This window comes from Atractosteus spatula, chromosome 1 (genome assembly GCF_055471065.1).
Source record: "Atractosteus spatula isolate fAtrSpa1 chromosome 1, fAtrSpa1.hap1, whole genome shotgun sequence".
Taxonomy (NCBI): Eukaryota; Metazoa; Chordata; class Actinopteri; order Semionotiformes; family Lepisosteidae; genus Atractosteus; species Atractosteus spatula.
Genome location: NC_142706.1, coordinates 2975185 through 2998249, shown reverse-complemented (window position 1 = coordinate 2998249; position 23065 = coordinate 2975185). Strand labels below are relative to the sequence as shown.

At 41.4% G+C, this 23065-nt stretch overlaps 2 protein-coding genes across 3 annotated transcripts in view; both read right to left on the bottom strand.

The window, feature by feature from the left end:
• Positions 1-10093, bottom strand: part of LOC148840401 (melatonin receptor type 1A-A) — a 29366-nt gene extending 19273 nt beyond the window's left edge. Inside the window, exon 1 of the mRNA XM_088923024.1 lies at positions 9910-10093. Coding sequence (XP_088779150.1) covers positions 9910-10093 — 184 coding nt within the window. The remainder of the gene's footprint in view (positions 1-9909) is intronic.
• An 11354-nt stretch (positions 10094-21447) lies between these two features.
• The window catches only part of fat1a (FAT atypical cadherin 1a), a 74053-nt gene continuing 72435 nt past the window's right edge, over positions 21448-23065 (bottom strand). For both annotated transcript variants that reach the window (XM_088915854.1, XM_088915863.1), the window contains one exon: positions 21448-22975. In XM_088915854.1, coding sequence (XP_088771980.1) covers positions 22353-22975 — 623 coding nt within the window. In that variant the 3' untranslated portion in view covers positions 21448-22352. The remainder of the gene's footprint in view (positions 22976-23065) is intronic.

The following is a 23065-nucleotide window of genomic DNA, read 5'->3' as shown; positions in this document are numbered from 1 at the left end:
ATGGATTTTTGGAGTTATTTTATCATGTGAAATATGACATTAAATTCAATTCTTCCCTGTACATTGAGAAAAGCAATATGTTGGTTTTCAGCACAGCAAAGACCACAACACACAGCCTGGCTTAACCTAAATTGTTCAGATTTTATGGAAGAATTAGGCTGTAAATTGTCCTCCCAAGTTAATCGACCTTATCCATTTTATTTTAGCTTCACGGTAGAATGAATTAAAGAAAATATATCTTTTTGGACACCCTTATTAGTAGGGCAATCTCATTAATGCATCTGATTAAATCAATGTTAGGCACAACAGTAAAGGCCATGATGTTATACTGAGCAATGCTATCTCATTTATTGCCAGTGGAGCCTACGATGGATAGATGGGATAGACCTCTGGCACCTGCAAAAGGTTTCACAGTACGGTCAAAGTTTTCATCTCTATGCACGCCTGTGTGCCCACAGTTGACCCTGCTTTGTTCCCATCATGCACTGCAATACGCTAACCTGGCAAGCATTGCCCGACTCTTCTCCAGGTTTCCTCCATTTTGTCTCATAAGAGAAATGCCACTCGCCTGTGAAAAGAAGTGACCCTACTTGACATGTGGCCACATTTCAGCCTCTCCTGTATACAACACACAGCTCTTGTGACTGGCCTCCTTGACCTCTCTTCTACATCATTTCTCTTGCCATCTGTCTGGAGACACAGACACCTGTGGCGTTTCCGAGTTTATCAGCTGAGCAGCCATGAATGCCGAGGGAACGGCATTCAGCCAGCACCAGGCTCCATCGGTGACCTTGCATGACCTCTGCCACATTGGTTTGGCACAGCTGTCACCTCCAGGAAGCCAGGAAACTGCACCCCGACTCCAGCACACCAATGTCGCCGTTCATCGCTTCAGGCCCAGGATGTCATCAGAGTGATCGCATCGACGCATGTTTTAATTCCTACTGACAATCCACCTGCCTGATGATTTGCAGTGGGTTGAGGCAGTGACAAACATGGCAGAGAGGCATGGAATGCACATGTAAGCTGTATGCTCACAACACATACTCTGTAGATTCGCTGAGCATGTGGGAAGTCTGCTACATCAGTAAGAAATATACGCTATTGCATCAGTTTCTATTATCATTTGTAACATTTAGTTCTTTATACCCCTATGCTTTGAATCTCCCTTAAAATGCTGCTTGCTTAACTATATTCCAGAAACTCATAGATCTGTGTTTTGTCTGTAATCCGTCCGCTCAGAATTAAATAGAATATGTTTCTGAAACAGGCGGTACAGTGGCTAGCAATGCTACCTCTAGCTGGGTGTCACGGACGTCAGAAGGGACGAACCGTGGAGAGGCAGGAGAGCGGAAAAAGACCCTATGCGTAGCGGCGGAACAGGGGATTAGCCCGGGCTCAGCAGTTAAGGAGTCGTATAGAAACCTATGCCCTCAGGCAGTGGACGTGGGGCGACCTGGTACTAGGTGAGTCTCAGGACATCTGAACGTCAAAGCTGAGTGAGGAGCAGAGCAGAAGCAGGAAGTAAATAGGCTACACAACAAGACACACCGGAAAGACACGAATAATCACAGGGAACTAGGAACAGGAGAGAAGTAGAGCGCCCTCTAGGTGTACTGGGCGTGACACTGGGGTCCTGAGTTCTATTCCTGGGGTGCTGTCTGTGTGGAGTTTGTATGTTCTGAGTGTTTGCGTGGGGTTTTTCCTAGGTGCTCTCATTTCCTCCCACAGTGCAAAGACATACTGGGGGGTTAATTGACTCCTGGGAAAACTGGCCCTGGTGTGAATTTGACTGGTTGCGTGTTTGTCCAGAAATGGACTGGTGTCTTGTCCAGGATGTTTCCTGCTTTGCACCCGTTGCTTGCAAGGATAGGCTCTGGCTCTCCTGCTGGTTAAATCAGTTTAAAAAATGGATGGATGGATCTCTCTGCTCTAATACTTTGAATACTTTACTTTATTTCAGAAGTATTACATTTATTTACATTCAGCTACTAATCTGCATTAATAACTACAGATCTTCTAGAGCATAAGGAATTATCCTTTTTAATATCTTACTTCCCACTGGATAACCTCCAGTTGTTTTTGGAAAGACACCAAATATTTTCCCTCTTAGGTTGTTAAGATCATGCCAGACACAGTATTACCAGTGTGTATTTATTACTCATGGGTGTAACTTCTTATCCTATTAATGTCTGTCACACAAACCTTCCTTTCTAAACCTAGGAAATACTGATTTCAATAGGGCAGATTTTGCAACACTATTCTTGTTTCAGTAAACTGAAATCCTGCAAAAGACTGAAAGGTTTTAGCGAAGGCTAATTGAATATCAGCGAAGACATGACCAGAAAACTAAGACTGAGCACTGCTGTAATGCAGAGACAGGACAACAGGCAGTGTACAGTATATAAACTATTTTAATTGGCTAACATGAAACTTCAAAAGTCAAAGCCTGAATAGAGTTCAGGGGATACTAGTCTTTGTCTCTCCCATAACTGTTCTTATCAGGGCCACTAGAAACATAATGCACATCATGCATTTGGGCCTGGAGTAAGACTTTCTTTGACTAAAACACAATTTAGTTTCTTTCACTGTGACACCTACCTCCAGTGCATGTCAATATACCCAATGCTCTCTCATAAAAATATTAAGGTCCTTCATTGTAGCTAATAAGTCAATTAAAGAACAAATTGTCACTTACAGGAAACAATTTACTGCAGCAGGCAGAGCACCATACCATCTTCAGTAGTACAATAGGTAAATGTCGCCTGCCAACTACTGTCTATTCTTTTCAACCTGTGCAACCTATGATTAATACCATTCATATAAGGTAGGTTGATCAACCATTTTGCTTTTACCATATCTAGACTCTTCTCCCCTGCACAGAAAGGGGTGACCCACTAGAAAACTGCCGTGATCCCTGCTCCCACGTGCTCTCTGACTGCTTCAGTCCAGTGCCGTTTTCCTTGAAGGGAGCTGGCCTGATTGTCTGACTTCATGTCACATCAGGGAGACTGGAACTTCAGAGAGCCACAAGACCTACTGTACTCAACTGAGCGAATAAAAAACAGACACAAAGAGGCAGGGCTTACTGCCCAACTTTAAGAGCGCCTATGTTGGTGCGCTGAGGGTTACTGTATGTGGCAGGTCACTGGTTTGTACTTCTGGTGTGAAGCAAAAATTGGACTCACTTAATTTCTTGGCAAAATGTAAAGATTCTATATTCTAGCTAATGGGGGTTAGCCAGTTTGACCCCCTGTCTCTTAAACACAGCGCTGTTTGAGAAGCCTATAAAGCAGGACAGCTGGCCCACACCCAGCAGCTTCAATCCCAGGACGCGTCAGCAACCAGAACAGGGTTTCTGACCTGCCAACAACACCTGAATGCAGGAGGAGTTCACTTCGTCATCTTGCATCTGGGAACTAATACCTATGAACTCTATAAAAGGATACATCTGTGCTCCCTGTAGTACAGCAAATAAGATTTTGCTACTGCTGGGCTCAGTTACAAATTATGCTCCACACTAGATGTCTTCGCACAATTAATAAAGGCATTCAAGACTGTGGATTTGTCAGGGTCGTTATCACTGCTCTTCAAAGTATTTACTCCACTAATAACCGATAATATCCTGTTTGTCCTGCAAATTGTTTTTATCATGTTCTGTATGGGGGAAAACTGCTTTTCCAAATTTAGTTTTCTAAATACGCTCTTCATGTCTCTGCACAGTGAGTTGAGAAGACCCTTGAGGCAAAATAGATGCCGTTTGCATACAAAGGCTATTGTATAATACAGGGACCAGAGATTCAATTGCTTAGGAAACTGGCTAAACTTGAACTAAGCACTAAAAATGTCCTTTGGAAAGGCATTTCATTTTTGGTTGGTCAAAGGAAAATTTAGGTTAGATAAATTCCATTGTATTTATAGGGAATGTAACATTGTAATCTACTGTATATCTTCAAGTAGAAACCGATCAACCTCATTTAAGTTGATATTTGATGAGGCTGATTTTAGAGGAATATTACACATTTTAACACCGAGGAGACAAATCTAAAACTGCCAAAGAACTTAAGTTAGATATACATAGGGGAATGGTGTGTAAAGTGTATGACAGTGATATGTAACCTTGAGTGCCCTATATGTTTCTGGTTTTCATTCCATTTTGTACCTTAATTAGTTAATTGTACTAATTAAGTGGATAAGAAGACATATCAGATGTGGTTTCCAGGTCTTAATCAGGTACTGAGTGATAGGTGCCTCTAAACCCTACAGGAAAAGGACTATAATGATGTAAGTCTAGACGTCTATAGCATAGCTGTATGTTCCTTTTCTGACAGAGTGCTCCAGAAGGCCTTTGGGTTGGATTTTGATGATGTGAACAGGAAAATAAGTATTTGATGTGTGTCATTAAGGAAATAAGTTTGTTGAAATGTATTTCGCCCCTTGGTTGCTGCAAGTCACTTCATATTAAGGTATCCACTCAATAACTAATTAGAACAAACAGCTCAATATCTGAGTGATAATCTCAAGATCCACTCCAGATTTAGTTTTCTGGGGCTTAATCCTGTGTTGAATTCACTCCTATTTGCAATGAGTGAAGATATCACACAGACTGTTCTTGGTCAAACACAGCGTAAAGTCAGGCCAGCCCATTAAAGTCATGAAGAGATGTTTGATGTTGCTACATGACCTCATGCCATCATGTGCTCTTTCTCTCATTAGTCTCAGGGTAGCAAACCCAGAGTAGATCAGGATCAGTCTGCAGAGCTGTCTTTCTTTTTAACACCCTTGCCGTCTTGCAGTCCAGTCAAAGTGGTTATGCAATGTTCTTCCAAGCTAATTTTGCATGCGGTGAGCACATTCAAATTAATAACAAAATGGCTTCTATCCTTCTGGATATAAAACCCTTACATGACCCCAGAAAAAAAACAACTGCACAAGCTGGAAATAATTACTGATGTGAACAGTGCCTGTGCTTTCCACACACCTCAACTATCACTCCTTTTTTGACTAGTAGATTGTATTGCAAGAGCACTGATGTAGCTTTTGTCTGTTGTGTTCATAGAAATGGTTCACATGCAGAGTAATACATCTGTAAAAACTTATTTACCTATAGTATGTCTGAACTGATAATTGGCAGTACACAATTTGTGCAGCATGCAATCAGCGAAAATCCAGTAGAAATCAACCTTTTTACTTTTTGAAACTAATTTAACAGTTTGTTGAGTTTATGCAGTTTATGCAGAATCATTTTAGGATGAATTGCGAAGCTATTTTATCTTTTTTTCTCCACTAACATACTGGTATTCGACTTTGAAACAAGTCCATGCTTGAAAGGTCTGTTCTTCCCTTATTATTAATGCATTGGTGCACTAAACATGAGTTGGAAAATAGAAGCTGGTGCTATTGAAAGTGGTTTTACATGTTGTTGATCCTGAATATCAAAGTTTAAACTGCCAATAATTCCAGTTACTAGTAGAAATAAGTATGTATTTTCCTCCATTCAATTTTTCATTTTGTGGGCTACAGACTGTTGTTATGCCCCTAAATAAGAGGCCATCAGCAGACCTGGCTCATAGACAGGCAGACCACTTTGGAATTATTCTAATATAACAGCAGGAATGTTTAGACTGAGTTATTCACACAGACAGGAGGTCATGATGTTTGAAATCTAAAAACTGAATTTGTTTAACAGCTGCAATAATAAAAAAAATGGACTCAAAAAAACAAAGCCTTTTTTGTAATATCCATCTGCAACGTAAACATTGCATATGTCGGACTAACCTTATGCTGCATAAATCATTCTGCCCTGGACTAGTAAAAACTTAAATGGCTAAGAGAATTACCTATAGACTACTAACTAAATGCTATTGAGGGGAATTAAATTGATTGAATAATACTAATAAACTGAGAACATATTGCATATTTGCATGGTACCTAAATGTTTGTACTTATCCAGCAGAATTACCCTATTCTGTATCTTGCATGCAGTGGACACTGTCTTGAGTATTTATGCACCTGCCAATATCCTTTCCTCCCTCTCCGTGAGCAGTTCTAATTGTGTTGAATTCCAACATTGTTTCTGAAGCACGATCATCTTTCTTCTACCACTAAACCTGTCTGTTCCCAATTCACTTTTATAAGCTCTGCCTCATTCCTACACAGTCTGCTATGCAGAATTAAAGCACGCATCAAACATTATTATGTTATAGTTACAATTTCTCAGTGATCCTATCACATATAGGTTTTAGAACATGTAATTGCACATCAATTACAGGCTCACACGACACCTAATGATTTGTTTGAACCATTCTAGTCTGCTTTTCACTCTATTTATAGTACTAAGACTGCTCTTATCAGGGTTGTAAATGATCAACTTTTTACATCTGGCTTGGGAGCTGTAAGTATTCATATGCTTCTTGGTCTTAGTGCAGCTTTTGATACAGTAATTCATTCAGTGCTGCTCGATTGCTTGCAAACCTTCTTGTCCATTACCGTCTTTAACTGGTTCTTTCTTGTCTGACTGGCAGGCAGCATTTGTTTCCCTTTGTTCTCATAAATCCCCTATGGCCCCAGTCAATCACGGTGTTCCGCAGGGTTCAGTTTTGGGCCCATGGCTTTTTGTTATTTTCATGCTTCCTCTCGGCCAGATGAAATGCAGACAAGGTCTTCAGTCTCATCGTTATGCAGATGATACTCCGATTTATACTAAAACCTTTTCCCACTCTGATCTCCCACCTCCATCACTCATCTCTTGTCTCCGTGAGTTCAAGCTCTGGTTGACATCAAAATTCCCTGAAGCTAAATAGTGACAAAACAGAACGTTTACTGGTGGGCAGCAAATCTCAGCTGGATAAACTGGATAAAGGTTTCACAGTGATGGTGGATGACTTCCCCCATTCACACATCAGCTGTAGCCAGGAATCTGGGAGTCACAGTTGGTCCTCTCCTGCTTTTGGAGTGCCAAGTTAAAAATATGATTAAGATATCTTTATTTCACCCAAGAAATATTACCCGTATTAGGCAATTTCGATCAATGATCGACACTGAGTGTTTGATTCACACATTCATAACACCAAAGGCTTGATTTCAGCAACTCTTTTCTCTATGTGCTCCATAATACTCTTCTCAGGAAGCTGCAATACTGTATGTCCAAAGATCTGCAACTACTGTAGATTACGAACACACACCAGACACTGGCAGCACATCACTCCTACACTTAAGTCTCTACATTGATTGCTTATAAAGTCATGCATTCAATAATATAATGTTATTATTGACTTTTAAGACTCTAAACAATCTGTCCCCATTGTACATCTCTGAACTCCGCCATGTTTACATTGCCTCCTGTGAGCTCCGCTCAGCTGAGGCCAGTCCTCTGCTCACTGCGCCTGGGACTAAATCTCAGACTTTTGGTGACACAGTCTGCTTCTCCTGTTGCTGCTCCACTGTCATGTTACCTTTGATACCTTTCCAATCTCATTATTCAGTAAAATACTTGTGACCATAACTGTATTACTTGCTTTTTGGCATACACCTACAGTATTGTTAAACCCCTTAAAGTCTATTTTCCAGTTTTACCCAATGATAACATTTTACAGCAGCCATCAAAGTTTAAGCTTAAAATTGTTTCCCAGAAAACCAGAAAAGCAAGGAAACTAGAAAATCAGCAGTTAAATAAAATTATTTTTGCTTTTAACTGAAATTTTTAATAGCTCTTTGGGATTAGTACAGGCGTCAGGAACCATTGCCTCATTTAATGATATACAGATCCTCTGAAGTTTTCATTTGTGGACACAGCTGCTGGCTTGTAAATAGATTATGTAGAATATAAAACTGGCTCTTGTGCTACTGCTGAAGAAGATCTTTTAAGAACTTCAGAGAGAACACGGGAAATATTCTACTATATGTTGTCCAAAAAGTGAACACCCTAAATCCCGAGTTTTTTCATTGCTCACACAGTTTAATTAACCACAGATCTGTTGGAGTCCTTGACTGCTTTATTGCTGCTGCGCTGAGCGATGTCATAATTATCAAGTTCTAAATGTCAGATTGATATGGAGGTAACGGGACAGAGAGCTGACATCACATGACAGGACCCCCCACCGACACACAAACCGAGACAATTCAGATAGATCGTGTCCACAGCTCTGAACTTCTGAAAGAGAGAGCTCTGCATTTCATATTGATGGATAAAATCTATATCAGACCTCTCATAAATATCATTGCTGATTTCAGTAAAAGCCTCAGATGAAAGTAAATCCTGTCAAATTCCTTTTCCCTTCAGCTGACATTTCTAGACATACCGTACAGATAACTTCTCCACCAAATCAATAGAAACTACTGCGTGTACTAGCAGAATAACTACTGATAACAACAGCAGTAATAACGGTCACAATATTAAGGAAACGGGTAGCTATTAATTTATTAGTAGCACAAATGAATTATTTGCATTTTAAAATCAGTCTTTTACGGTTTTGCTTGCTCAACCAGTCCATCTTCTGTGTTTATTCATTTCGTCTCGTGTTACTTTTTGGGGGGGGGGGGAGTACTTTATCTGTTTAACGTTAATATAAGAAATTCCTCATAACAGGAGAAAAACCATATCATGATCCTGAACAGCACTATGTGCTTTAGCGCAGGTCTAAGGCAAAATGACATATTGTATTTCGGTTTCCAGCACACTCTGCTCGTCAGCAATGTCTCGCCGTTTCTCGACGTAAGCGAAGTGATGTTGTCGCATCTGGCCGCTGGGCTCTAGTTTGGGTTCAGCTACAGTACGACGTGCACAGAAAATGAGGTTTTGTATTATCAGGTCTCATTACAAGCGTAAGGGGAACATGCGCCCATCTTCGTCTTCACACTTTGCCCGGTAGGTTTACTGTGTTTCTGAGCAATATTCTGAGATTGAACCTGCGCTTTTCTAACGAAGACACCCATCTTGAAGCATTGCATCTTATCGCTCGCTGTCCACCGCATATTTGGCCATTAAATTAGCGAACCCCGACATGTTGCCCATTGCTTCGCTCACAGATGTGCCCCCTGCTCCCTCGCTGGAAATACGCGCCTATGACATTTACTGTACTCGCCGATCACCGCTAACCAAACCTGTCAGCATCCCGCTCCGCTACTTGAGAAAGCGCTTTTAGCAAAACAGAAAATCGGCGACAGCCTTAACTACCCTGAAACATGCTCGGCAAGCACCCTTGTTATCTGCACAGCCACATCGGGTTTGACACACCACGTCTTCCGACAACGGAGAGAATCTCAAGTATACGGAATGTACAGTACAGCGAAAGTGAATAATGCATTAAGAAAACTTTAATTTTACGCGTCAGAAATCTGGTACCCATTTGTTAGTTAGCTTTATGCTTGGTAAAACAAGCGTCTGATGTGTTTACTCGGCATGTTTATTCTTTTTCTGGAAAACAAAAAAAAGAGCTGCGGTTTCTTAATTCGTTTACTTTTTTTTTCATATCCGTCGTCATTAGTAGCAGTTCGCATAATTGAAATAAAACATCTAAATTATTAGCAAAAGGAAGAAAAAAAAACTTTACAAAATGCCAAGGGTCTTCCCCACAGGGATCTCCGGAAAACCCAGTAACCATCCAGGAGTAAAGTTAATAAATAACGATGTCGGGTACAGTTCATTCGCACAACATTTAATCACGAAATAACATCATACGAGATGACCATTACTTTTGAACTTGGATAGCCAGTAAATCGGAATGTCAAAGCCTTCAAACGAACTCAAATGAGCCTTCAAAATCGCATCATCATCATCATCATCATCATAATAATAATAAACAGTGCTTACAAAGTCACAATTAAACTGCAGTATCAACATTACAATTCAATGGCGAATTCAGGCCTGCCACATGAAGGTACACCTTGCTAAACGTGTTACCCCCTTACCTGCGTTCCTTAGTTTCTTGTTCCTGTACACGGAGAATATAACCAAAAGGTTTCCCAAAATATCAACCACGATTGTAAAGATCAGAAAGCTGCCCAAAGTCGTAGCGACCCAGGGGGGGCGATTCAAAGTTAGCTCCCGGGGGACCAGTGAAGTGGTGTTCAGATAGCTCCCATTTATTCTCATTTTACCTTGTCTACTTTACTTTCTCAATCAGCAAAAGAAATCATGTGTCCCGTGTGTCTTCTAAGATGTGAAATCAAAGCTGAGGCGTTGTTCTGCAATGACCTGTTCCTGTCGCCATGGTGTAACTTAAATCCTCGGCTTGCCAGCTAACTTTTTTTTTGGGGGGGTTCAAGTGCACATGTTGTCGGAGACTACACTGTTACAGCTTTGTGTCTGCCCATCACACTGTTGGTATGTGACATCCAGCGCTATCCTCTCGCCTTTCATCGATTTGTGATAGGAGTGGAGCTGCCTGGCACCGGGGAAGCGCTGCCCCCTTGTGGACAAAGTGGGCAGATGCCGGAGCGGAACCTTATTCGCGTCTATGAATTCCTCCAGCTAGTTCACTCCTCTCAAAGCCCAAACCACAGATCAGTAGTGATTCGGGTGCTCGTTCACAGTCGCGCATGCTTTATTCATTCGGGTACTGGTTAATTCATTCGTCTGTGGCAGGAGAAGAGGAAAGACGCGGAGTACATGGGGAAAAAAATACCAGCTGTAATCTACTGTATAAAGAAAAACAAATCGATTTCTTTTAGGCTATTGGAAAGCGAATAACTGAACAAAACGAACTGCAGACACCTCGTGTTTATTACTATTAGCAGTAACAATAAAGACAAAGAGATGTGTCAAAATTGCCCCGGGTTGTAAATCATAATTAAATAGCTATGCATTGAATTTAACATGTAAAAAAATGTGAAGCCTGAAGTGCACGATTTCCATGAAAGGTTTTTGGGAATTTTTAATTATTTCCAACGAGACATCATCTCAGCGTCACAGTCAGCGATTGCCACTAAGCACAATAATGAGGAAAAAGGTATATCTGCAGTAAACCTGAAAGACTTGTGCTACCTGGGCTGGTTCCGTGTGAAACACATCTGCCCCACAGTTCCTCTTCCAAACCTGAAACCCAACATTACAATACTGTACGGTACACGGACTGTACGACTGGCTTCCAGTAAAGAGCGAGTGTACAGGATGTCCGATTTCCAGATAGAGAGTGAAGGGAGGAGAAAACAGTTTACAAGACGACGTCGCGCTTCAGACGAGCTCCAGCAGGTCTCCCGAGTCCGAGTGTCCCTCCTGGGTGATGAGAGCCGAGCCGACTCTTTGAAGACTCGAGGACAATCGCAGCAGGCCAGTCTGATGGGCAACTAGAAACTAGAGGTACCGCAAAGGGCCGTCGGTATAAATAGCCTGCACGCAAACTAAATCGTGCCTCTTCTCTCAACGGAACTAGTAAAGGTTGATGCCACGCCGAAAAGACAAGCACGACGTTCCGGCTGTGGAGCCTTCTCCGCCTCCTTCTCTTTCCAGCGGGGAATAAACCTTTACTTGTTCCTTTGCAGCCTACACATGCAGCCGCAGCTCCCTGCAGGAAGCTCTCCTCTCAATGTTCACTAAGAGCAAGAGCTAAGCGTACCGAAAGGTTTGTTGGGTGTTTTACTCACAGCAAATGTGCCTTAACGCGCCTGGCAGAGGGCTGAGCTCCTGGCCCCCGGCCGAGGGGACCGAGACGCGGAGTCGAGGAGGAGCAGGGATCCAGGAGACAGGTGAAGGTGATAGCTGGATGACGTTTAGTAATTCATTTTTTTTAAAAGTGAAGAAATGACGTCAGGGGTGATTGCGAACGACTGACGGCTGGGTGTGATTGAACGTGGCCATTTTCTCCCCTCCCGAACTTTCCCTTATAAACTCCATTTTCGCGGTGGTGGGCATAAAATGTCACGACGAGCACAAAGGGCACAAGGTTAATCAGTTAGACAGTGAACTGGAAACCACATGGAGGTGAGGGAGTAAGTAATTTATCACGTATAGACGAAAACGTCAGCCTCTAACTAATTAACTTACGTTAACAGACAGGGAGGATCTCCAGTGCCCAGGCTTGTGCTTGGATACTGGCCCACTGCCTCGGCTCGTGGGAAGCGAGGACAGGCTGCCCCGGCCTCTCCTACTCACTGGGTCAGAGATTCTGTGTACTGCCTCTTCTCAGACTGGAGGAAGTGAGACCTCCGTTCTTAGTGGCTCAAGTGATAAATAGCAGGTCTTCCTCTTAACATCTCTTCCTCTTCCCTTGGCAGCCTGATGCCTCCAAACCATTCCTTATAGAGAGTGTCGCTGCACCTCTTCCTTGACAGATTCCAGGGATCCAAGAGCACTGCCATTCTTTTCCTGTCTCTTCTCTGTCCTCTCTGTGTTTCTGTGCCCTGTACAGACTTTCCAAAGCAAGTGTGAGGATGCAGGTGGGTGTCCACGAAGGACAGTGTATGTAGGCTCCTGAATGTCAGTTGTGTATTTGTTATTGTGTGAAAACAATAAAAGGTTGGAAAGAATCCGTGGGGTTAATCTATACATTTTATAGTGTAATTAACGTTTAACTGTGTTATGTTTTTTCAGCAAATAACATACGTTTGTAAAAACAGCTGCATCATTGTACCTTATGACACTTTTTTATTTTCCCTTTCAGACACCAAGGATAAGACAGCTAAAGAGACACTAATTGAGTAAAAACAACAGTAATAGAAACACTACTTCTTTCCCTGAGCAACTTGTCTTTAAATAAAACTTCTACACTCCTGCCTGCTTCTGGAGGCATTGCTGACTCATTTGGCAACAGTGTACAAATACGTTTATTGGCTTATGTTTGATGTTTTTATGACACACGCGATCTTCACCAGAGGAGGCAATACCGTTATTTTTAATCAATTGGGATTTTGGTTTCTCCTCGTCGGCAAGGGAGAGATTGTCCACATGAAGAATTTTAATAACAGCAGGTATTTCCTTCACGCGGTGTTCAGCACAGTCCCCTGGCATATAAACCATGAAGCAAACCCCATTTCCTTTTGGGAGAACAGCTGTATCGATAATGTTCTTTCCAGGCTTGTTTGAAGGATGGGATAGCTGTTCCATATACCTACCCTACAAGCCAAACGTACACTAAACCAGAGTTTCATTAACCCACAGGTTTCACCTTTTTATTCATGGTCTTTCTGCACGTTCTCTCTGGACAGCTCCTGCAATCACCAAGCTCTCTGATCCCGGTGTCCCCCTCTCCTCTGTGATCGTTACTGCATGCCTGGCTTCGATGTCCGGCTGCTGATTGGATAGTGGCTCTGCTTCACCTGCTCGACAGCCCACCTGGGGCACAGACTGTTATGTTATCAGGCTGACAGCGTAATGTCTTGGTTAGGCTATCATCTGATGGGAGATTTATGCTGTTAACATTACTCACATTAATATAAGATTTCAGCAGCCCCAAGAGTCAAATCCTATTACGTGTTTGTCAGAAAAAAACAACCCACAGTAATATAAACACTTCTTCTTTCCCTAGGCTACCGAGCTATTTTTCTTTAAATGAAGCTGCAACTCTCCTGCCTGCTTCTGGAGACGGGTACAAGTTAATAGGGCCACACTGAATATTCTTCACAGTATTGCTGCCTTCACAAAAATGAAGGAAAGATTAAAAAAACGTTAACCGTGTACTCTATTTGTTGCAATGCATTCATTTAAATGACCTAAAAGTGGAGAAAAACAGCAAAAATGTGCAAAGGAAGTACACAATTTCAGAACTCTGCAGTCAGGCTCAAGTATACTGATGTGAGAAACCAGACAAAAGTTCACAGAAGTACTGTACTGTATGTATCTCATATTACATTAACAAACATCTTACTTGGAACTTAAGAATTCTTTTAATGCGCTATAGCTGCAGCTTATGTAAGCATGTTCTGTGAAATGACACTTGGCACTTTTTCTTGTATAAAATCAAATTTTATTTTGTGCAATAAAATGTATCATGTTACGTAGTATTTATTGTGAGGTAACCAGGACAACAACAAAGCGAAAGTGACCACATTCACAAACCTCCATATCATCATTCTTAAAAAAGGTCAAACAGTTTGCCGTAGATCTTAATACTTAGTGGTGGAAATGTTTTACTTCTGAAAAATTTGAAGGTGTTTTCTGACTTATAAATATTTAAAGTATTTGGGGTAATTTCCAAAGCTATTGTGATTTGATTATAAGGAGACTTGAAAACAGTGCATTATCATGTCACGGACTTATTTCAAATCCGTACAGAAAGCTTATTTAAATTTTCAAAAAAAAATGATTTTGCGTTTAGTTATTTTGTAACCTTCTTTTTTATGCTATCATTTGGCTTATGATCTAAGTCATCTAGCAGAGCCCAGCAGGGAGATCCGACCTCAGTTAACAGGTTTTGAGTTCTGCTGGAAGTTCAGTGCTTAGCCTCTGAAAGTTCATGTCTCTGTAGGTTTCAAACATACAGTGGAGCTGTTCTCTCTTTGTTTCCTATTCAAGGGTCATTAAAAGCCATTTTACCACACAGTCTGATCTCGTCAAATCTCAGTAGCAAAGCAGAGCTGGGCCTGGTCAGTACTGGTATAGACAGGAGGCCTCCTTCATGTATCTTACTCTGTTCCACTTGCTTATACTCATAAGCTCTGTCTGCTCTTAAGGAACTGTGAGTCAAGGCCTGCTATATACTACTGTATGTGTCCAGGGTACCTCAGAGGTTACAGTATTGCGGCAACGTCTAAGCAGTTATGGTGCACTTAAAGATTTTATGCTCTAGGTCTACCATCTTTTTCTGTGCATTTCAGTTATTATTAGTGGTGTTCTATTCAGAAACGCAGGCTGCATGTTCCACATCATTCTAATGACATAACATTATAATAAAATTGCATTAAATTAGCTCTTCACTAATTGCCGTTGGTGATCAACGTACTGTACTTGTGTACTTGGGTCGTACCGTATCCAGCTTTTAATGAATTCACATGCATTATCAGAGGGAGATTCCGTGTCATGATCTTTAGGAGGATGCATCGTTGAGGTAAAAACTTACACCATCAGTTGAATTTCAAAATGTAAGGTTAATGTATAATAAGAAAGTCAAGCAGTGAGGTAATGGGATAATATGCTGTACAGTTAACAGGGATAAAGAAGAGAGAAGAAAGCAGCTGTTTAACTGCCGCAATGATAAACCAAGATACAGAGCTGTAGGCTTGACTTAACCAGTGAGACTACAACAGATGTTCAACTGCCAATATTTTTAGCAACACCTCAAAGAACGTAGTATCTGAAGTCACTTCATGATAGAACGAGACCTTATTTTCAGACCAGTTTCCTATCTCATTACATAAATTAGACAGGGCTTGAAAAATATCCACAATGGCAATTGTCCTCGATCCATTAAAAAAAAATAGGATAACTACGGCTCTTCAGCAGGAAACACTTAAGACGCAATTAAAATATTGCTTTCTTAATAGCTGACATTAGACACCAAGATCTTCACCCCAGTTCTCCTTGCAGCTGCTGTTTTAGTTTTACTAATTGCTTATTTTACTGTTATCTGGTCCAGCAAGTGTGAAGATTTGCTTTTTCGATTACTTTTTTTCCTCATCATGATCATTATCATTTCACCGGGTCTATCGCCATAACAACGATGACAGAACAATGCTCACGCAATTCCAAGCGACTGGCCTCCAGAAATGTACGAACCGCCAGTTTTTCACATCATACATCCATCCTTCTCCGCCAGCCTTGTCTTCCTACTTCTCTTCCTCACAAGCACACAAACAGCATAATGAATGTAAGCAAACATGTTGCAATCATATACAGTACGTTCAAATGTAAAAATGAGATATTCAGTCATGTCTCTCCATTTGTTTTGCAAGAAAACTCATTAAAAACAGGGACACTCAAATGCTGGTCAGGGCATCCGCTCAAAGTTCAAGTGCTTCCTGAAGTAAAAATGCATTTGCAGGTTTTCGAAGCATTTTTTTAAAAGCACCAGCACTTGGGTACTTGGCTTATCCTGATTAATGGCTGTCTTGTGTATGAAACTTTAAAACTTTGGCAAGACAACAGAAAAGGTTTTCGTAGTAGAGTGACTGTGCTTCAATAAAAGCTCATCTTATTCATTTTATTAATTAAGCCAATAAAGTGTTTGAGAGTCCAGTTAGACCGAAAACCCCCTAGACAGGTCCAGATCCCGACTGAGGCCTCTGATATGTGTATAAAGTGATAATTATAGCATAGATTTACATACATACAGTACCTTTACGTTAAACACGTGGAATGTAAAAAGAAATATTAATTTAATAAAGGTCTTGCACGCCTGTTAGTATTTGTTTTTTGACAAGCATATTTGAATTTCACCCTTCAAGTAACATTTTGTGCCTACACACAGTATAAAGTTCTAAATTTGATGTAAAAACATAAAAATCACGTCACTATGGCGACGTCGTTCTCGGCTGAAGGCGCTGAAAACAAACCGCCTCTGAGCCTTTTCTTCTTTACAGAAGAAGCAGCGCTCTAGAGAAATAACCACGCAATAAAACTGCGAAACCTGGCCTGCCACTGTTGGTTACAGCCAGAAACGTATTACATACCCTTAAGGGACTGTCAAAACATGTCAGAGAATTAAACTATTGTCAGCGTCTAACAAGAAACATTGTCAAACCTTGCTCAGAAGCAGTCCTCCTGCTCTCCAAACCAGCAAAAATCTGTTTCATGCCAAAGGTACAGCAGTGTTTTCTTTCATTTTTCCCCCTTCATGGTTATTAATATCACGGCATCCTAGGTGTATTTATAGGACAGGGATGTCGAAAAGATTTAACGTGATTGCTAGTTAACTTGAAGGAGTCTCTTCCTTATTAGTAGACACCCTTTTTTTATTTCTGGAAATAGTGTCGGTAAAGTCAGCATGACTAGATGCAAGGATCCAGTCTATAAATTTGTTGGAATCAGACACTCGCTCCCACCCACAGACGATTCAGAGCTTTTGTGTCTGAACAACGGGACCTAGGCAGAGCAACATCGACGGTTAAAGATTCACTGCTGTAGCCCTGACACATCAAAATAACAACAGCAACAGCAACAAGTTAATGAACACTAACCTGAGGTTAATTGATGTACTGTAGCTGGCACCGCGGAATGCAGTTTGTGCTGTATGTTGAGCGATTGTACATCTGACCTCAGTGCCACGGTTAAAATGCGTAATTTATTGACATGAGCACTGACGATAACCAAGCAGAATGCCCAAGTAAAAAAGATTAAATGTGTCATTTTGGGGAGGAGGTTGGGGGCGTCATGCTAGGACGATTTCTGGTTTATCGATGTTTAAGTCTAAAGCTGGACTGAAATATTTTTTAAGCATTCCAAAACAATTTTTCAATAATTTATATCATTCACTCGGGAACACCACAGTCGCTGCTGTTTCCCGTGCACGCTGCACAGACTGGTGAAATGCACCAGCTGTTGTACCTCCGAAGGGAATTACTGTACCTGTTCAAGTCAAACTTTATAACCCTCGTCTTGTCTTGATAAAATGCTCCACGGTGTTGCACCGTGTGCGTGAGAAATGTACTAGATGGGACTTTATTTGAAGCAGTATAAAACGTATACCCTTCACTTTGTCACGACAACATTTTTGGCAGCTTGTAAACTTGTAAATGTTAATGTAACAGAAACCCTCCTCTGTTTCCACATCCCTGAAGATTTAAAACACTTCTACCGCGAATCGCGAGTTTAGTGAGTCTAGGTCTGTTACGATGATACACTACCATCTTGTGGCGAACATTCAATACAGCAAGAGCTCATGATGCTTCTCACTGTGGAATATAGTGCTGTGCATGACAGTTATCTGCAGTATAAGAGAGGCAAGACATACCGTATAACTTTGAAAATAATGGGACCGTGCCTTGTTTTCATTTCGTGTTTTTGTAATGCTGAATTTTCTAGTGGAGAATGAAGACTTTCATATGCCTACCAATAAGGTGTACTTTCAAATTGTATTATCATCCAGTCAATTTTTATGCACTATTTGTTGTAAATGTTTTTTTTTCACTTTCCTAAACTGTATTACTATTGACAGTTTACAAAGCTTTTCACATACATTTAATTATTCTTTGAAGTTTATGTCGAGCTAAACCTTCAGTACCATCACTGTCTATAATTTTGATGTGGTGTTCTCTATGAAAAAAACAACTAGTAGTCTTACACACTACTGATAACCAATGCAATTGCTTCTATACTGTACGTCTCCAACCTTAATTCATTCTGAAACAAAAATCCCAAAGGAATCGTCTCCGTTTTCAGCTGTTGACCTTAGAGATTCTGATCATAATTAATTTGGAGGCCTAAGAGTTGTGCAAAGTATAATTAACACTTCAAACCACAAAATTAAGGGGACAGCTGAGGTATCAGACACAAGGCGGGAAGTCACATTATATACCTTATCAGATGCTACTGCAGAATGAGGAAAGAGCAGGGAAACCAGAGTTGGCTGATCAAATGAAAAGAGCGTGCTGCGAGGCTCGACCTTACATTCATGGCGTCATCTGCAGGGCTCTTACGTAAAGGACCTGTGTACATTTATCTACAAGCTCCAGGTGCTACTCAGGGGTTACCCTAGGGGGACACCCCTGGAACTTTGGCACCGACTCCCAGAAGGCTCCACTCCGGCCTCACAAGGACTAAACCAGTGAGCACTCATTCAGAGTGCACACTGACACTGAGCCCTGGTCTCCAGCCTGGGTCTCCAAGATGCATTCCAATGTTTGTATTGCCTGGGTTGTACTGGATTACCTGCAATGAGTCACTTCCTGGATGTGGAGCGCTTCAGGCTGTTTCTTTGGGGGAATAGACTTATACAAATGGAAAAGAATCATCATTGTTATTACTCTAATTATTCCATTCTGTGTCTTAGAACGTCTCTCTTTTGGACAATACAGTCCCTGATTCATACCAGAAACGGACACGAGAAATTTTGGATGAGTATTTCCAATAGGACGGAAACTTGTAGGAAGAAACACAAAGCTGCACACAAGAAAATGTATCTCACTATATAAGCTCTCACAACTTCAATTCGGAAGGTCAATGATAAATTGCCGAATGTACATTTGTCACATTTATAGCCTTTGTTTGCTATAAATGTTGCAGATCATTGCCATTTATTACACACTTGTGCTGTGTGGTAACTTTTTGGCTTTCAACAAAGGGATTTGAAGATCTTATACTTTTTTACTTGGGCAGACTGTGGCAACATGTTAAGTGTCTCTATGCAGGACAGAAGAATCTAATTAGTGCTTTAACTTCCACTTATCCATTATGAGTATGCTGAATGCTTTATAGTTTGAAACACACCTTACCTGGTTATCATCTAATAGAAAAGAGCATACTTCTTCACTGCATCTGTTTCAGAAGCTAAGAAAATAATTTAACTACCCCTCCACGTGGTCCTCAGTGTACTAAAACAAACCATCTGGGGAATCCCGATGTTTTCTAGACCGTCGTTACTTTTGACACTTTCTAAAAGTTTGCCAGCTTTGGGCTTTAAGCCAAACACAATTTAAGTTGGTCTTGGCATTCAGTCAAGAATTTTCATTAGCTGAAGTTAACCTTTTGAAGATAGGCAGAGTGGAGCAAGGGTTACACTTCAAAGGAAATCTTTCTGTTTACTGCAGTCGCCAGTGACTGCAATGTCGCCTGCAATGAAGGTCACCGTGACATTTCATCTCACAGGGTCCATGCTGTTCATGAAAAAAGAAAAACTCTCCCGTCACCTCGTCTGGAAATCTTCCTCCCGGTTCCCGTCCTCTTGGAAGTACCTCTTTGAAATTTCTCGTGGCTGGTTTTGGTATGAATCTAGTTTCGGTTTTCGAAAATCTAAAACAGTCTCTCTCAAAACACATTCATATTTTTTTTCTGGCACATTTCGAGACAGAATTAATTTTATAATGGCTTTGATAAATTGGCATTTTGCAAACAAGATATCAAAGAACAAATAACGTTCCTTTTCAAATTTCAGGCTTTGTTTCACAGGTTTTTTTATGCAATGAAAGAAAGCAGCCTTCTAAAAGTACTGCCCAACCTCCCTTTGGAAAAACGCTTATTACCTCTTTATAGCACGAGGCTTATTACCTCCCTGATTCACAAGAGAACGAGCAGACTAATACCAACAAGGCTGGGATATTTCCAACACTGCACCGCACAGGGGCAAATCATTCAGATCTATGACCCTGGAAACACGCGACTTAACACTTTAATAATGGGGGTGTCTGACTTCCCATACAGCATTATGCAACTAGGTTTCTATACCAGCTGTGTGCCACATAAAAAGATAACTCTAATAATACACTACTTTTACATTTTAAGATGTAAACAAATAATACATATTTTGACAAGTGGTTTAGTGAAAGATACTCTCAGCTCAGGATCATAGCTGGAACTCTGAGCTTTCCTCATGTCCCATGACAGACAGACAAATGAGTGCCTGAACAAGTGAAAGTGTCTTAGTTTTCACTGATATTAGTCATATCTGTCCACTGATCTGGCAGTTTTAAATAAAAAGGGAGAATTTTCATATAAATAGACCCACCACGTGGATTTTTAATAGCCAGTATCTGTTTGGACAAGGAATTTGGTACATCACATACAGCAGCTAGTATTTAAAAAATAATAATCACTAAGTACAAGTAGAAATGATGGCCAATAAGGATTTGAGCATTTGGATTATAGGGCCAGATCTGCTTATATTAATTATTGCTGTATGAGTTTTACATTTCATTATTTTTTAATTAATTTTGACCAAATTATTTTATTATGGTGAGCAGAGTTTACTTTTTACTTGTTTTTTGTTCCACCCCGTCAGTTAAAGTTTCTTAACACATCTGATCAAATCTCAAAACATGAGTTTCATTCAAGGTGCAGTTAGTTACCTATAAAAAAACGCAGAGTTTGGTGGAAAGTATTACACAGTTAATTAAATAATTAGACCAATCATGTTCATTATTATTGTGTAATTACGTAACGGAACAAAAACCAGAAGACAACGAGTCTTAGGAATTGGCTTAAAAGACTGATAATGGTACGATAATAGGTATCTTTCTAGAACTGAACGAATAAAGGTTTATTCCACACTGAAAAGGGAAAAAAAGAAAATGTTTCGGCTGTGGAGCCTTCTTCGGGTGTTTTCTTTCTTCTCTTTCCAGCCGGAATAAACTTTTACTTGTTCCTTTGTAGCCTACACATTCTGACGCAGCTCCCTACTTGAACTCTTTCTAGAACTCCTTCCTACCGACAACGAACTGAAACAACTTTTGAAGAACATTATTACATGACTGAACAGATGCATACCTGCTACTGATGGAAACAGGCACTGTGACCTCCTGAAACAGGAGATGTAAAATGTCAACGAAAAAAACATATCAATGATTTTATAGCTCCACGGGTAACAAGAACTTGTTTAAACACTTTAAGTCATACTGTGGTTTAAAAAGCATTAAAAACACACGTTTTTATTAATAATTTATTGCCAGTAGGAAAGAGTGAGCTAATGGCAGTACCTGATAAAAACCTTTACAAGACCATTCCATCTCTCACACATACAGACACTTTTAAAAACCTGTGCCAAGGATGAATTCTGCACTATAAATACATTGGGTCCCATGTTTGTTTGGAAAAAAAAGGTTTACAGCTGCAGTTTACAAAAAATATTAAAATAATACGGAATGAAAGAACAAATGCAGTCACTCATTTAAGACCCTCAATTATCAATGTTACACATACACAGACCGTATCTGACAAGCCGTTTTTATCGTACGCGTTTATGAAAATATTCAGTGATAATGTAAGGCTGATATAATGTCACACCACAAAACTGTTTTTTTGGGGAAAAAAAACATAAAATATCTACAAAACCTAGTAAAACTTGAAATCAAAACTGTACATTAAAATTTACATAAAACGAATGAGATTTGTTTTTTAAAAAAAATTAGTCTCTGCATTGTTATAACTATATAAATACAGATATCGCTTGATTTTCTCGTTCACAATTGTACGCCTGTTCAGAACTCCTTCAAACTTTGCACAGGATGACAAACACTAAGCCAATGGCACAGCCAGTGAAAAATCGTATCCGGTTTTCAGTTCCGTGGGAGATGCTGCAGGAGACGCAGGGACGTGCGGAGTGGGAGCTGCATGATCCGGTGCCACCACAGGCTTAGTGAGAACAGCTCGCAAGCAGTCTTTGCAAAAGAAGAGAAGCGCGGGATCGACTACTCTCGGCGTTATCGCGGGAATCGAGCTTGCGCGCGCACACGCGCTCACGTGGGTGCGGGCGTGTGCGGGCGCGCACGTGGTGTGCGAGCGTCGTTTTTTTCGCTCCCTCAACTCCAGGCACTTTCGTTTGGATACAGTGTCAGACCTCGGTGTGCTGCTGGGAGTCCAGCGGGGGAATGGTCACATCGTCGAAGTGGCCTTCATCCCCACTTTCGTAGTCGCTCATCATGACCTCGGACTCCTCGCAACACGCCGACATGTCGGAGCAGGAGGCTGTGGAGGTGTACAAAGACATCGACATGTTGTCCACGCTGGGCGCCTCGAAATCCCGGCCGTACCCCAGGGCGTACGCGGGGAACACCCCTCTGTAGCCGCTCGGCCCCACGGTGGCGCTCTGGGCGTCCGGCAGGTCCGCGGGGTAGTGGTGGCGCGGGAGGTACTGGCCGAGGCTGTAGTGCGGCGGCCTGCCCCGGGTGGACGAGCCGGGGCTGCCGGAGGGGGGCGTGTCCCCGGGGGGCTGTACTGTCTCGTACTGGTCGGCGTACTCGGGCAGGGGGGGCAGCTCGTCGCGAACGGGGAAGTCCTCCGGGGGCGGCGGGAAATCGCTCTCGATGTCGTAGCCCCCCGGGTAGTAGTCAGTGTCAATTACGTTGGGGTCACTATACAGGGGGGCCGGTGCTTCCACAACCTCGAACTGTGGGAACTCCTGGATCCCCGGAAGCTGGACACTTGGCATCCAATCTGAGGTGTCCCAGTGGTAACCTGCGCAATGCAAGACAGCCGTCAGAAACTCTTCTTTTTGATATCTGAAGCACATATTAAAAAATATATATGTATATATATATATCGGTA